Source organism: Echinops telfairi, unplaced genomic scaffold (assembly GCF_000313985.2).
Source record: "Echinops telfairi isolate 266 unplaced genomic scaffold, ASM31398v2 ScPeMD7_2010;HRSCAF=2546, whole genome shotgun sequence".
Classification (NCBI taxonomy): domain Eukaryota; kingdom Metazoa; phylum Chordata; class Mammalia; order Afrosoricida; family Tenrecidae; genus Echinops; species Echinops telfairi.
The window spans coordinates 16793148-16808381 of NW_022105908.1; the positions used below are offsets into that span (position 1 = coordinate 16793148).

The 15234-nt window shown below is 53.1% G+C and overlaps 1 protein-coding gene across 1 annotated transcript in view; it reads right to left on the minus strand.

Moving 5' to 3' along the window:
* Positions 1-323: 323 nt before the first annotated feature.
* Positions 324-15234, minus strand: part of LOC101641243 (myosin phosphatase Rho interacting protein) — a 125027-nt gene continuing 110116 nt past the window's right edge. Inside the window, exons 18-25 of the mRNA XM_045293306.1 lie at positions 14353-14500; positions 13641-13758; positions 12683-12842; positions 11886-12005; positions 11391-11477; positions 10553-10715; positions 9946-10031; positions 324-1065 (exon numbers count right to left, since the gene is read on the minus strand). Of these exons, the coding sequence (XP_045149241.1) occupies positions 994-1065; positions 9946-10031; positions 10553-10715; positions 11391-11477; positions 11886-12005; positions 12683-12842; positions 13641-13758; positions 14353-14500 (954 nt within the window). The 3' untranslated portion in view covers positions 324-993. The remainder of the gene's footprint in view (positions 1066-9945; positions 10032-10552; positions 10716-11390; positions 11478-11885; positions 12006-12682; positions 12843-13640; positions 13759-14352; positions 14501-15234) is intronic.

Consider the following 15234-nt stretch of genomic DNA (forward strand, 5'->3'; position numbering starts at 1 on the left):
GCAGACTGCTGAACGAGGGTGCTCCTGGGGCTGGACCAGTGAAGCCGGAGCTCAGAATCTGGCGGCGGCGGCGAGCAGTTTCAGGACACACAAACCGCTCTCCCGTTGTCTTGACCCACACCGGACTCCTCTCAGGCTTCTGACAAGCCACGCGACGCTTTCTTTTCTCCTCCTTTCTCTCTGGCAGATTCTCCACGGGGAACAAGTCATCCTTCACGATCCAGTTCAGAACCCGGGGCTGCAGGTCAACACTGACGTCACTGAGAATCCCAGGATGCTCAGTGACCAAGAACGAACACTGAGGAAGGATGGAGGGGCTGGTATTTGTGTGCAAGATTTAATAAAAAACAAACAAGATTAGGAATGGTTGCTTCCAACAGTCAGGTGGAGCGCTGGGACGTGGTTCTAAGCTGCGTCGGTGGGACAAATACAAGACTGTGTCCTCCCCTGTGTCGGCCCTCAGAGGGGTCCTGGGGCTCCCCTCTAGCTTTTCCCTTCGGCTAGTGTGCTGCAGTGCTGTGGCCCAGGCAGCCCGTGACCACGACCTGATGGCTGTGCTGGACCCAGAGGGTGACCGTGGAGGCCAGCCAAGCTCAAGGGGTGCTCAGCTCCAGAGGACCCAGAACAAACCACTGCACGGGCGCCAGGGCAAGAGCTGCCGTGGCCATGGTCCCGGTGCCCGTGCAAGACAGAGCTAGCTTATTGGCAGGCTGTTGGCCTTAATACTGACAGTTAGTGTGGTGGTTAGAGTAAGGACGGGGGTGCCAAGACAGATGCCTGGTCCCCAGCTGACTGACTCATTTCTGGAAAGAGCTTTGATAAGACACTGGGAGGCTGGAACCCCCAGGCAGGTACATGTGTGTGCAACCCTCGACACAGCCCCATGTCCCTGTGTCCCTGCCAACAACAACAGCAAAAAGTCACGTCAGACAGGGAGCAGCGCCTAGTGGGCCGCTGCAAGCTGAGGAGGCATCCAGGTGGGGCGGGAGGCATCTAGTCCTTCTTCAAGTCCCTGGATTCAAAGAGCTTCAGCCGCTCCTGCACCGTCAGGCCTTCCTTCAGACTCTGGGTGGGGAGGAGAGAGCAAACAGGCAGGTTGTTAATGCCACCAAGCCCAGGCTTCAGCGGATCCGGATTTAGGTCAAAGAGCTCTTATGGGGTGTTGGCAGATGAAGGGGGGAGGGTGCAAAGGCAGAGAGGAGGGGGTGCCTCCTTGACAGAGATTAGTGGGCATGCCAAGGAGAAAAATGTCCTGTGAGGTGGTAGTTACAGGTGGGACGCGCTGTAGTCTGAAGGTTACTGGGTGACAAGGGGGAAGAAATCAGCAAGACAGACCGTGCGATCCAGAAGCTGGATTCTGAGACAAGCAGCCTGGTACCAGCCTGGTCCAGCTGGGAAAGCATGCCAGGCACTCGTGCAGAGTGCTCGAGATCTCCGACTCCTCTCGGCTCCTCAGTACTCCCCCCAGGCCCGGGGCCCTCACTGCCCTGTCCTGCACCTGCAGGGCCTGCTCCCCTCTGGGCTTTTCCTCTGACGACCTACCAAAGGCTACAGTGACTCTGGAGCATGCCAACATATAGACTCAGGTTTTCGCACTAAAACCAATGCTGTCTCTGTAGAATCCTGGAACTTGGAGATGAATGGCATTTTACTAAGGGGGGAATCTCCCTGTACACTCACTCACTCACTCACTCACTGTTAGGGGACGTCCACCAAAGATTCACTTCTGGATAAGAAAAAAACCCACCATGGCTCAGAGAATGACAAAATGCACAGGGTCCTAGCATCTAGGGACAACCAGTTCCATTTTCAGGTTGTCTTCCTGGACAGTAATCCTCTGCAGAAAACCTCACTGCCCATTTTTTAGGAAGACAGGCCGACTTGGATTTGCTCATCCCACGTGGTCTGTAAGTGCCGGAGCAGGCACCGGCATGGGCTCTAGACCCATCTGCTACAGGACAGTCCCGGGAATCGGATGTTGGGATGCAGGACCGGCTTGGCCCCCAGGGCATGGAGACGTGAGCCCGACATCAGTCTGGACTCCACAAGACTTCTGGGTACTGCAGTGGGGGCCAGTCAGATCCCGAGTCGGATCTATTAAGAGCAGGGGGTGCTAACAGAGGCCTGGGGTCCTGGGCCCCTCAAAGGTGAGAGTGGGTTCCGGTATCCCCTTCTCACCCAGCCTCCTCCAGATTAGCTGTGTTTTTAACAAACCCTGGCTATACACGTGTGTGTACATATACACATACTCGAATATATGCAGATGCATGAGTGGAAGACGGAAGGTGCTCGACCAGGAAACCTTGGGAATGTTTGGACGCCTTTCCCAGAGTGCGGAGGGAAAGGGAGCAACTCCCCTTCTCACTTAGGACAGGGCCCTCTGACTCCTCACGGAACACACACAGCCAGCCGGCTCCAGGTGGTGGTGGTGGCCAAGCCGTCCCAAGCCACAACCCAGACCTCCGGTTCCAAAGATTAGCCCTACAGGCCACGCCTACTGTCTCAGCTGGGGGCAGTTAGGCAAGGCGCGGTGTGTGTTGACCATAGGTACCCTGTGGACAGGGGGCCTTTGCTGCCTTGGCAACCCAGTCTGAGCAGGAACCAGAGGCCCATGCCGTGCTCAGGAAGGGTTGACCATGGCAAACAGGCATGAAGGGGTGTCCTATCCATGGTAAGGTCCAGCCTTCCAAAACAGCACCTGACATACCACACCTCTCGCCCAGACAAGGGGTGCTCCTCTATAAGCCAGTGCCTGCTTCCCCCCAGAGCCCAGGGCTGCCTGAGACCGCAGCTGTCCCCAGAGCCCTGGGGCTGCCTCTCTCAGGGCCCCACACTCACATGAGGGGTACCCGGCAGTCTACTACTAGGCTCACCACCAACACAGGCACTTTCCAGGACCCAGGGAACATTTCTCCCAGTCTCAGCCCCAGAAAGGGCCATGCTGCTCTTGTTGCTTTTACTCTGTGAGCAGTGGGACTGTTTATCCTTTTGAGGTGAGGCACAAGAGAACAGGAAACCGGAACACAAGGACAGATATAAACAAACACACACCAGATACCACGGCAACCAGAGCTGTTCTGTTTCTGGGCAGCCTCTTCCTGTGGCGGCAGGGCGCAGGGGACAGGGGCTACGGTTTCCCAACGACAATAAGGGCGGGCATTTCCCATGTACACACGTCCCTTAGTGCTGTGAGGACCCAGGGTCATCCAGGCCACAGTGGCACCTCACCATCTGAGAGACCGGGGCAGCAGGGTGTCCTGCACACCAAAGCTTTCTCCAGATGTGGAAGTGTGGGCGGATCAGACACTACCATATCAAGAAATCAAGCCAGGACTGGAAGGCATCTGTAGACGGGGGAATCCCTGCACTCAGGCCTCCCATACGGAGGGGACAGAGAGCGAGCTGTCACACTGGGGAGAGCGAGAGATGGCAAAAAAGAGCAGTGGCAGCAGGACCAGGGGACAAGCAAGTGACACCTTGGTGGGCTTCCTGGGCCAGAGAGAGGAAGCAGAATGAATGCCTTTGGGCAGGTGCCTTGCAGGCAGGGTGGGGTGTCTCCAGGCACTACTGGCAGAACTAAAGAGCTTTGTAACACTCCTGGAACAGAGGCCGAGGAGCCTCAAGGCCAGAAGGGCCACCCAGCTGAGAGGCCAAGGGCCCGAGAGAACTGGGCCCATGAGAACATCTGAAAAGCGGTTGTCCTAACTGAAGAACGGTGCCGCGTCAATCCCGGACTGTAGCCCCCCTTCCCCCCCATGAGTACTGTGTGAGGTCTGAGCGGCCACTGCAGTAAGTGATTGGACACGGAGAGAAGCAGAGGGTGCTGCTGGTGTCGGAACTGGTAAAAAGGCTGGAGGTTGTCTGCCCTCAGCCTCAGCCAGGACACCTGTACAGGTGGCCTCAGAAGCCATGTTCACTGACTCACATAGGCAGAGGACTTGGTGAGAGAGAGAATAAAGGGGGGAGGGGGAGTGAAACTTTTGACTCTCAGAGGGTGACCTTGGTTGCAGTTACCTGCACAGGCTCAAAGGAAAGCTAAGAGAAGATCAATCTGATGCAGCTGAGGGTTAAGCCCCATCTGGAGAGGCCTGGGTTTACAGTCCAGTGGACGCAGCTACGGACGGGCCTGAGGCCCAAGGCCACATACACATGGAAATAAGACAGTTACACTTTGAAGATGAAATTGGAATGTTTCTCAGACCTACTGTCCTAAAACAAAATGAATCTCCAAAATACTCACTGCCAGGGAGTTGTTGAGACAGCTCTTTCGGATTTCCAAGGTTACAGGAGCAGAAAGCCCCACCTTTCTCCTGTAGCGAGGCTAGCAGCTTCGAACTGCTGACCAAAGCATAACCCATTACAGCACAAACAACCCAACTCACGGCCATCAGGTTGTACCTTAAACAGACCCTGTGAGAGAGAGCAGCACCGCCGTGGGTTTCTGAGACTGACTCTCCAGGAGCGCCTCCCATTCGCCTGCAGTGTCCAGCTGCTGGACTTAGTTAGCAGCCCAACATGCCTCCGGGAAAAACTGGGTTTCTTCTCACAAGTCATTAATTAGTACTAGTGGGAGCTAGGTTGAAAATTTTGCATTTGAAAAGACATGAAGCCCTACCCAGAACTGCTAAGAGAACTGATTTGCATGAGAAGAAAGGGCATGGGTGGGGTGTGAGGGGCAGACAGAGTGAGAGTGAGACTGGGAGCTGACCAGAACTCCAGGGACGGGAGCCAGAGGTTTGCCATCACTGAGCTGGTGTAGCTCGCTGCAATCTGATGGCTTTCTCCGGAGTGGCCTTTGCTTTGGATGCAGATGCTCGACTTTCCATCCAGAATGAAAGACTCTTTACAAGGTACGTGATCGTATCCTCAAAGTGCTGGCTTAATTGGAGGCGGGGAGGGGAACAATTTAAACACTGGGAGGGCGATAAGGAGAGAAGTGGCTGGCTGACATGCTCACATGGGTGTCCAGAAACTCAAAATGAGGACAAAGGGATCCTCTTTTCTTGGGGTCTAGGGAAGAGGGGTGAGGGAAGATGTGGATACGATTATGACTCAGGTGTGAGTACAGGAGTGCCAGTTGTAGAGGCTCGTTGGAAGAGTGGACTACGGGCGAGGCACTACTGGACTGGAGTACACTGGCCGAGCCTCAAGTCCCTTAAAAGTCTCGCTGTGCCTCATGAAGCTCAGAGCAAGGAAACAACCTTCTCTCCGTGGAATTGTATCAGACTCCAGAAAGGGTGCAGATGAGGTGGCTATCTGCAGGACCTGCCTAGATCCCCGGGACACCTGCAGATGACCCGTATGGCTGGTATTGAGTAAACTTGTCCTGTGGACACGTTGCCTTACTGAAGGACTGTTCACTGTTAGTGACCATTTTGGACTAGTGAAATGATTATAGGGGGAAGTTAATTCTTCCAATAGGATAGGGTCAATGGCTAGAAGAGCTCTAGGGTGCAAGTGAGTTACCTGATATGGGCTATGTAAATAGGGTGCTGTGGTTCATCAAGGGGATTAGAGAATTGGCTAATACGGTAAATAAGGTGCTAGGTACCCTGCACCCTTGTGGTGGGGTGACTATGCAAATAAGGTGTAATGAACTTTAACATGGGCCTTGAGAGGCTTAATGTGAGCCATTCCAGAGGTGGGAAGTGAGACCTCAAGCCACCAAAAAAGAGGAGCCAGAGTAGAACATGTCTGTAAACTTGGCAGGTCTGTACTGAGGACACGGACACACACACACACACACACACACACACACACACACACGCTGCAGTATGGCAAGCAACAGCAGCAGCAGCAAACACAGCAGAAGGAGCAGAGCAGAAGGTAGGCAGGAAACGGCTTCCTGGCCCAGAGAGTGAAAACAAAGCCGGGTTGCCAGGATGGGGTGCCTCCAGTTACTTATCAGAAGAACTAACGAGCATTATAACACTTGTCCAAACAGAGGAGAGGCTGAGGGGGACCATGGGTCAGAGAGTGTCATGCCTGTGGGTACAGCTGAGAAGAAGCTATTGTGCCTGGAAAACTGTATGCTGAGCTGTTTTCCACCCTGATTTTGTAACCTTTACTTCCCAAATAAACCTATCATTGTGAGTGATGTCTGCGCTCCGTGTGGCCACTGCTAGCAGTTATCAGACCCAGCAGAGAGGGAGTGTGTGTCACGGGAGGGAATGTTGGTGTCAGAATTGGTAAGGCTGAAGGAGGAGGCCTGTCTGACTCAGCTCCGTAGAAATGATTCTTCCCACAGGAAGCTAGAGGAGGACAGCCACCTGGCCGGGCCTCCATCACTGTTTCCTGGACAGCCAAATGTTCAGATCCTGTAGAAAACCTCGAAGTTAACACACCCTCACTTCAAACAGGAAACAGAATCTTCAAGGAGAAAACTGTAAGCACGCGCGCACACGCACACGCACATGCACACACACACAGAGCATGCTTTCTTTCCTTTGCTAAACAGAAGGTTTTTCATGTTTAACACTACATTTCCTTTTTAAATAATTTTAAATTTCTTTTTAACACTGGAGTTTATGGACATTTCTTATGCACCTATTTCTATGGCCATGCATGCATCAAATTAAATTAATATGTGAACAAAACCACTTATTTTCTTTTTAAAACAACTGATTTTATTTAAAAGCAACACAATTATACACTATGAACTTATAAATGAAACTATGTGATACTATGAGGGGGTACCCCCCAAAACCGGAAGTTTTTCAAAGCTGTGTATTTAATTTCCCTCCCCAAAACCAATCTTATGACCTGTAAGGTACTTTCCATTACACTTAATACATTTGTCAAATCTGTAATTCCATTCTTGGAAACATTTTTCAAATGCATCTGTTTGGATGGCTGACAGCACCTCCCTTGTTTTTCTTCACCTCTTCTACTAAGTCAAATCGCTGTCCTTTCATGTCCCTCTTCATTCGAGGAAACAAAAAAGAAGTCTCAGGGAGCGAGTCAGGTGCATGGGGCAAGAGAGGCATGCTGTTTTTTTGTGTGTTTTTTTTTGCCAAAAACAGGTGCACTGAGACAGCTGCAGGTGCACTGTGGTGGTGGCAGACCCCTGTGTGCCACAAATCAGGACTTCTTTTGTTGCACGTTGTTATGCAATCTTTTCAGAACCTCTAAATCGAAAGCTTGATTAACAGTCTGACCTGGTGGAATGAACTCCAAATGCACTATCACATCAAAAGACAAATGAGCATCATCTTGACCTTTGATTTCACCGGATGAGCTTGTTTTGGGGTGAGGTGCTGATGGCATCTTCCACTGGCTTGACTGATGCTTGCTTTCAGGGTCCTAAGAATAGCACCCTGTCTCCTCACTCAGAGTGGTTTTTTCAGAGCAAGGCACGCTTCCACTCCACGCTCCTCTTTTTCCTGCTCAGTCAGAACCCGAGGCACATGTTTCACAGGGACCCTTCTCATTCCCAAATCTTCCGTTAAAACTCGCTGAGTCGAGCAACAGGATAGTCCAGATAACTCCCATCTCTTCAATGGTCCATTTTTGGTCTTTGACCACAAATGCACGAATTCTGTCGACATTTTCTTCCATTCGGAAGTTCACAGAGGTCCAGAAAGAGGTTTGTCATCAATCGACAGTTCACCTTTTTTTGAAATGAGAAAACCACTCATACAGTTGAGTTTTTCCTGTAGTGCTGTCCTTGTAAAGCTGTGTTAAAGATCACAAGTTTCTGCGGCAGTTTTCCTGAGCAGGAAACAAAATTTCACAGCAGCATGCTGTTTTCTTAAATCAACCCTCACAAAAAATGAGGTTTGAGCGAAACTGCTTTTACAAAAGAATTCACTGTGACCAGAGAGAACCTTCCCAGGTGACACCACTAGATGCACTAACTCAGATGGAGTTGTCCAAAGCTTGCCTAACGGGAAAAATGTGTACTATGAAAGCTCTGCCCAGCAGAGGTTTTTTTCCGGTTTTTGGGGTACCCCTCATATATCTTTATATGACATTTACAGTATTTAACATCACACATTTGACCTACTGGGCTGGAGGTTTAAGGGTCACTTAGGACGGTCAGTATGACCATTTCTGCTGCACTGTTTGTCTTTACATTTGATGTAAAGAACTTTTGGACTATGTTTGTATTTTTTTACTGAAGTAGTAATGCTTTCATGAATGAAACCAATTTGCTGGGATTAATACTCAATTTATGTTCACATCAAATCGATATGTATCTGTAGCGATAGGTACACCACAGAGAATTTTGAGATGAGAAGGCTTAGAAGCAAATGAGCCTGGATGTGCATCTGTCCAGTAGATGAAAACCAGCGTGAAAGGCAGGAGGTGAATGTAAAGAGCGCTGTAGTGTTCCATGAGGAAAATGAACTGTGTCTAGAGGACGAGTCACGGAAACCCTAGTGTCAAAGAAAAACACCTACGTCTTTCTCCAGTCAAACCGGAACCATCTAAGTGACAGTGACTTGGAACTAGAAAGGGAGACACACTGTACGAGAGGCTGGGTTTGACACACTCAGATTTGTATGTTGAATTGTGTCCTGAAGCAAACACACAGCCAATGAGCCAAGCTTCTGTTGCCAGTCTAGCTCAGGGGCAACCTTAGTGACCCCCGCTGCCTGGATAGCGCCTGGGTTCTTTCTGCTTCACCTAATAATTGAACAAGGGAGACCCCAGAGGCTCAGCCAGTGACCACCCTCGAGCAAGTGGCTATGTTGAAAGGCGGGCAGGAGGGCGGGTCTTCGTGGAGGTGGGGGCTACTCCCATTCCTCTCCCCTTTATAAGAAAGCCCTCAGATGCCACCAGTGAGATACCTTTTAAAAAGAGAGGTGCTATTAAAATACTGAACCCCCAACTACTTGCCGTGATTTTTACTCCTGTCAGTTTTGCAAAGCATCTCTACCTCTGCTCTTCTGAACACCTTCAACGCTACAGGCCACGATTGGTTAACACCCTGGAGGTACCCAACAGCCTTGAAGACAGAGAGAAACTTCTACAGGGTGGCGAGCTGAATGGGGTTAACCTGCCTGTGAACCTGGGCTGAGCTAGTCTGGGATGGTGAGTGTGGCTTGTCAGCGCAGAGAGGTGGCTGGGACCCCTTATGGACAGAGGGCATGCTGGGTTTCCCAGAGTGCATGAGCGGGCTACTGGGCATACATTGGGCATCTCATATGCATGCTGCCGGGCCCAGGGCACACAATGGCCTTCAGGCTGAGAGCGTGTCTTTAGCCAGGGGTCAACTCTGAAGAGGTCATAGAGCTAACTCCCTCCCTAGGACAGGTTAGAGGGCTTCCTTGAGCTCTTCTATGTGATTGGCGAGCAGGATGGATGAAAACAAGGGTGATCAACAGGCGTCTGACATGACGGTGTGAGCAGTGCATGCAGAGTGGGCCCCCAGGCGGCCAGGTGGTGGTGAGAGGCGTTTACCTACACGACAGGGGACCTGGAATCGGGCTCGTTTCAGTTATCCCATGAGACCTGCTCAATTACGGACTGTCGGGGAGAGAGCAAAATAAAACAACACACACAATAAATCCTAAGTGATCAGGTGCAGCATCCCCCACCCCCACCCGTCCTGGGAAGCTCACAGGTTTTCCCCCACAGTGCACAGGAAGGCCGTAGGCACCACAGGCTTGAGGGCAGGTAGCACAATATGACGACAAGGACATGCAGGTACAGCTGGCACAGGACACTACAAGGCCCAGGGGATGGGGGTGGGGGTGGGGTGAAGCTTGTTCTCCTAGACTTGTGCCCTGGAGAAGCCTCACTACTGCATGGACAATGCCAGTCCTGGTGGGCAGACCAAGCCTGGCCTCCCTCGCAGCTAGGGGCCAGTGTGATCTGGGGCTTTGGGCTGTGCTGGAGAGGCCGCCTGTGTCCCCTGGGAGTCTGGCTGGCTCCTGGGTTGGAGTTGTGCTCGTCCCCCAAATGTCTGCTCAATCCCCAGAGGTTGGACAATGAACTCACCTTTGACCTGATATTTCTGAGTTGCCGGCTGACACAGGATCTGTCTTTCTTCAAGAAGTCAGGGTTGCTTTTAGATTTCATGATATCTGAAGGGACAGACAGAACTGTTGTTTTTGTCTTCCAAAACCTCTGGCACCAGACGACAGACACACTTAAAATTTCTAAAGCTTGCTCTTACAACCACACATTCTTTGACCACTGCATTTCCTAAACAACATGGCCAGCTCAGAGAGGAAAACAGGAGGACTCTTGTGGAGGACTCTTGGAGACGCAGAATGCCATGGCTGTTGGTCTTTTGAAAGAGGTCAATGTGGCAGTCACATGAAGGCCTGGACCCTGGCTCAGCGACGCCGACCTTCAATGTGACATTGTGCACACTCACCCAGGAGCCTCCACGGGCATGCTGACAAAAGGCGCCAGCCTCCTACCTGCCTCTCAGGGGCCTTTTTCAGACATTACAGGCAACACTGGGCTCAAGCATGGAGGGAGAGCTGCTTACCCCACCCTCATCAGACAGAGATGGGCCCCCAGGGCTCCACCCTTCCACGGCAGAGCAAGCGGCATCAGGAAGAGCAGGGGCCCTGCTGCTCTGAGAGAAGGGTCTCACCATATCCAGACACTGCGGTGTTTTCGGGGGGTTTCTCGCCCAGTGCTTCCGTAGCTGCTTTTAGCTGCTCCTTCAGCCGACTGATGTCACAATCTGCCTTTGCCTTCACGATGCTGAGCTCAGTGTAGATGTCTTTGTACTTATCGCTGGCATATTTCTTGTCCTTGGAAATCAGACAACAGAGGCACATGGTCCTTAGGCCGGTGTTGGTGCCTCACCATAAACCACGGGGCCATCTTCCTGCTGGCACAAGACCTGGACACTTGTCTAGCTGTGGTGCATGCTGGGGTAGTGTAAAGCCAGGGGGAGCCTGATGCCATGGTTACTGCGAGGCAGCCACCTGAATTTCTGGAACCTCCCTCTGAGAGCTCAAGAGAAGGGGTGCCCTGGGCTGCCCATGCCTGCTGCTGTGGGCCCTCCACCAGCAACTGGTCAGTCAGCCTGTGAGCTCTTGTCTGTAACCACATCTGCTTGATGATGTCACTTGCACATTCAAAGTGACCCGCCTTCCCCAGAAGGGAGTCAGCCATGTCCTCTATTTGATTCCAAGAATCCCCTGGAGGAGACAAGTAGGGTCTGCCAACCTGACAGCAGGCCAGGCCTCTAGTAGCTTGTGGAGAATGCACAGGGACTTTGTGCTCCCCCCTCCCCACCCCTGCCCCCAAGGACAAGACAAAGGAGTCCTCCGTTTGTGACAAGTGACTGCAGACTGTGGTTTCCCGAAAATCTGCCCATGAAACTGCTCTCTGGAGGACGACATCTCTCTAGAACGGCTGGGGTGGGCGTGTGGGGTCCCCGGCTCCCCAGGTCTGGGGCCTCCGAGCAATCCAACCCTTACCCGCAATGCAGTCTGCAGCTCGTCCTTGAGAGAGCTGATCTCCTGCTTCAGGTACTGTATCTCTGACTCCTTGACCCGCAGTAACACCTGGAGAGGGCGAGGAGTCAGGTCAGGGCCCTTCCTGTAGGGTCCCGTGAGCCCTCCACCCCAGACGGCGTGCCACTTCCCACGGCGCCTAGACACTCAGCATGCAATTGAGATGACCAGAAGCTGTGGAAAGGTGAGGGGACTCAAACAAGGTGCTGTATCGTTTTAAGCAGGTGTACGGTTACTACACGTGACGGCTGTAAGTCGCTGTGATGAAAAGGAGAGAGTGTCAGAGAGGGGGCTGGACTTGGACCACCGCAAACTGAGAGCGGCCCCTCCCGGAGGTGGCCCCTGTGCTGCCTCTTCCACCGTTAGGGAAAAAGCATTCATTCATTCATCTCTTCCTCCCTCCCTCCCACACTGTCAGCCAGGGACCACAGCTGCTCTTGTTCGGGTCTTGAAGAGTACCTCTAACTCATAGGCGTCCTTGCCCTGTGTGAGGGGTGAACCCCCAGCCTCCCCTCCGCCGTCTCCGGTCAGCAATGTCCGCAGCCGTGTGATCTCTGCAGCCAGGCGGTTATTTAACTCCTGCAGGAGAGCAACACAACAGGAGGGACACTTGACACAGAGGCTTGGGACCAGGAAAAGACACGGTCTCACCCCAACATGCAGGGTCAGCCCTGCGAGCAGAAGGTGATGCATATGCACACACGCCAACCTGAACAAGGGGAGGGTGTCACTACCTGCCACTACCCAGGGTCCTTGTACAAGTGATTTACGAGCGTATGAAACAGCACACCCATGACATGAGCACCCCCCCACTCTCTCTCGTAGACCAGCTGCCACCTCGTTCACTCCAACGGGGCCCACAGTGGCTGGCTTTTGTCACCAGGCCTTTCTCTTGAGGTGCATCGGGTAGACTTGAACCATCAACCCTGTGGTTAGCAGCTAAGCACTGAACTCTTTGTGATGCCTACAAGAACAGGTAAATCTGTCCCATGGTTTCTCTCATCGAGTCTGGGCCCTGCTGCTCGCTCCCTCCCCCTCGCATCTGCTGCACTTCCTTTTCAAGTGACACATTCAGAGATGGGAAGAGATGACGGTATTTTAGTGTAAGCAAAAGGGCTGGGACAAGTGACCCTGATCACAGCAGCAGGCTCAGGTGAGCAACGCAGCTCTCGCTCAGTCCTCTGCTTCTGTGTCCCCCGCCACCCGCCCACACAGATCAGATGGCCCCGGAGTGGCTGAGCGCCGGCGTGGCTTACCTGGTTGTGGGCGTTTAGCTCCTGGTTCTCTCGCTGGCACTGCCGCAGGGCCTGCCTCTCAGCTTCCAGTGCCTGGACCAGGTGGGCGTTCTCCAGGCACTTCTGTGAGTACTGCTCGGAGAGCACCTCCAGCTCCCGCTGCACCGACTGCAGCTCCTCCCTGTGGGGAGAGCACCACTCACACCAGCCTCCCTACTGTGGGCCGCAAACCGCTTGTCTTTGTGGTGCACTGAGACGCTCAGAAACTCAGAGCCACAGAGAGCAGGCCTGGTCAATTTGTTCTCTCAACCATTTTTTTTTTTACCCATTTGAAAAATAAGGGCCAACTCACGAAGTACTTGGGTTTATAGACACTGTGCCCTTCCTTCGGCCTCTTTCAGACAGGGCCCTGAGCCTGGGATATACCTGTCTTTGCATGGCTGTCTCTTGGACCATCGTGCGAGCTCCTCAGACACAGGGACACTTGGTTCCCACAGCCCAGGCTGCAAGTGCTAATTCTACATGGGAGAAACCAACACGGGCTTGCCCTCTGCCCCCTGTGCCAAGGGGAGGAGACACCGCTCTGGGTAGGGCCTCCGTGTCCTCGTGCAAGGGATGGGAATAAATTCATCAGGGGTGGCTGCAGAGACTGTCCTAAAGAACAACTAACAGGAGGGGACTTGACAAAGCTCTTGGAAAAATGCATTAAAAGATAGTGGAATTTCCCCACGAAATCTCTGAAGCCCTCTCACGTTTTTAAGGGTTCATTTGTTGCTCCCTATTCCTTAGAGTTCAGCAGCCATTGCTCATCGGTTTGCTCATTAACAGGAAGCTCCCACTCGGGCCATGTTCTTGTCAGAGCACAGCAGTTTAAAGAGGGCACCGCCCCAGGGGGGTTTGCTGACTGAGGGGCTGCAGGAGGTGCCCCCACACGGTGCTACACTGCCCGGGGCGCAGCCCCTGAAGCCGGAGGACTCACAGGTACTGTCGCCTCAGGGCTTCGATGTCCGAGTTGATGCTGCTGATCTGGGAACGCTGGCTCTTCTCCAGCTCCCGCTCCATCTCCTCCCGGTGGGCGTTCTTCATGGCCTCGATCGCTGCAAGGAGCAGGGGCACAGGCTCAGCACAGGAGGCGGACGGCCCCTCGGACGGCAGGCCCCCCGCACCAGGTGTGTGAGGGCCGAGCGCCCACTGAGCTTTCTTCCCCAGAAGGGACAGAATTTTCTCGCTAGGACAGTGGGCCGATTAACTAAGCTAAGCGCCAATGTTAAGTTCATGTCCGAGTTCATAAAACACGCAAGTGTTCCAGTGGGCTTATTTTCTCCTTGGCGCTGACACCACGACGGTCCTCTATCAGTATCACCGAGCATCCAAGTGAAGTGCTGGTGCTGGACTGAACAGAGGCCTCCCTATGGAGGTGCCGGGGCCTGGCTCTGGGCGTTGTCTGTCTGGAACAGGGGTCTTCAAACTTTTTGAACAGGCGGCCAGTTCACTGTCCCTCAGACCCGTTGGAGGGCCGGACTACAGTTTAAAAAAAACTATGAACAAATTCCTATGCACATATTTTATTTTGAAGTAAAAAACAAACAGGGCAAAAACACCCAGCGGGCCGGATCAATGTCCTTGGCGGGCCCACAGTTTGAGGACCCCTGGTCTGGAATAACCAGGCCCCCGGCCCCGGGGCCACCCACCTGAGATGGTGGCAGCGGTCTCCTCTGCCAGCAGGCGGTCCTTCTCCTCGCGCAGCTTCTCCAGCTCTCGCTGGTGCTGCCTCTGCAGGTCCTCAATCTTTTTCTGGTGCGTCTCCTCCATGGCTGCAAACCCCCGCTCGCATGTGGCCTGCAAAACGCAGCAGGCTGTTGGCTTTCCTCTGGACTTCCAAGTTGGGTTTCCTGTCTCCTAAGTAGCTGGCCCCTGACTGCCCCACCAGCCTCTGGTGGTGGGTGCGCTGGCTAATGAGGCCTCCGGGCACTTGAGTGCCGTTAGAGCACAGGTAAAGACGGTGTTTGCACTGGTCAGTTCCGCGTCTCATTCCCATGTGACTGCTGTGAACCCCCTCTCTTCAGAAAGGGGGTATTGTGGGTGGGAAGCAGGCGCAGAATTTGGAACGGTCAATCCTGGACTTCCTTGGCACAGGCAGTGAGAACTCATGCTGAGACTCTCACTGCTCCTGGTTTGGAGCGTAAAAAGCTCTTGGTGCCAGGCACAAACCAGGCACTTCTTAGGTGGCTAATATCCTTCCTTCCCTTTGGCCTACGATACACTTTCTTTTAAAGGTGTGCAAAGAAGGGCACACACAGAACTACTCTCCATACCATGCCCTGCTACCTTGACAGGACACACATGCCCCAGGAAGGGATCACTGGTCACGGCCCACACCAGGAGGGCCAGCTTGTGGACAACAGTTCTAGGTGTTGTGTTGAGGGTTTGCTGCTTACAGTCTACAGCCCTGCAAGAGCCTCCAGATGAGGGCATGTGGCAAATCACATTTTAAAGGCAAATTTGGTTGTGGGGGTGGGATTGTCTGCCAACCCCCCCCCCCCCCCCCCCAGCGGTTCAGGAATGTTCAAAGT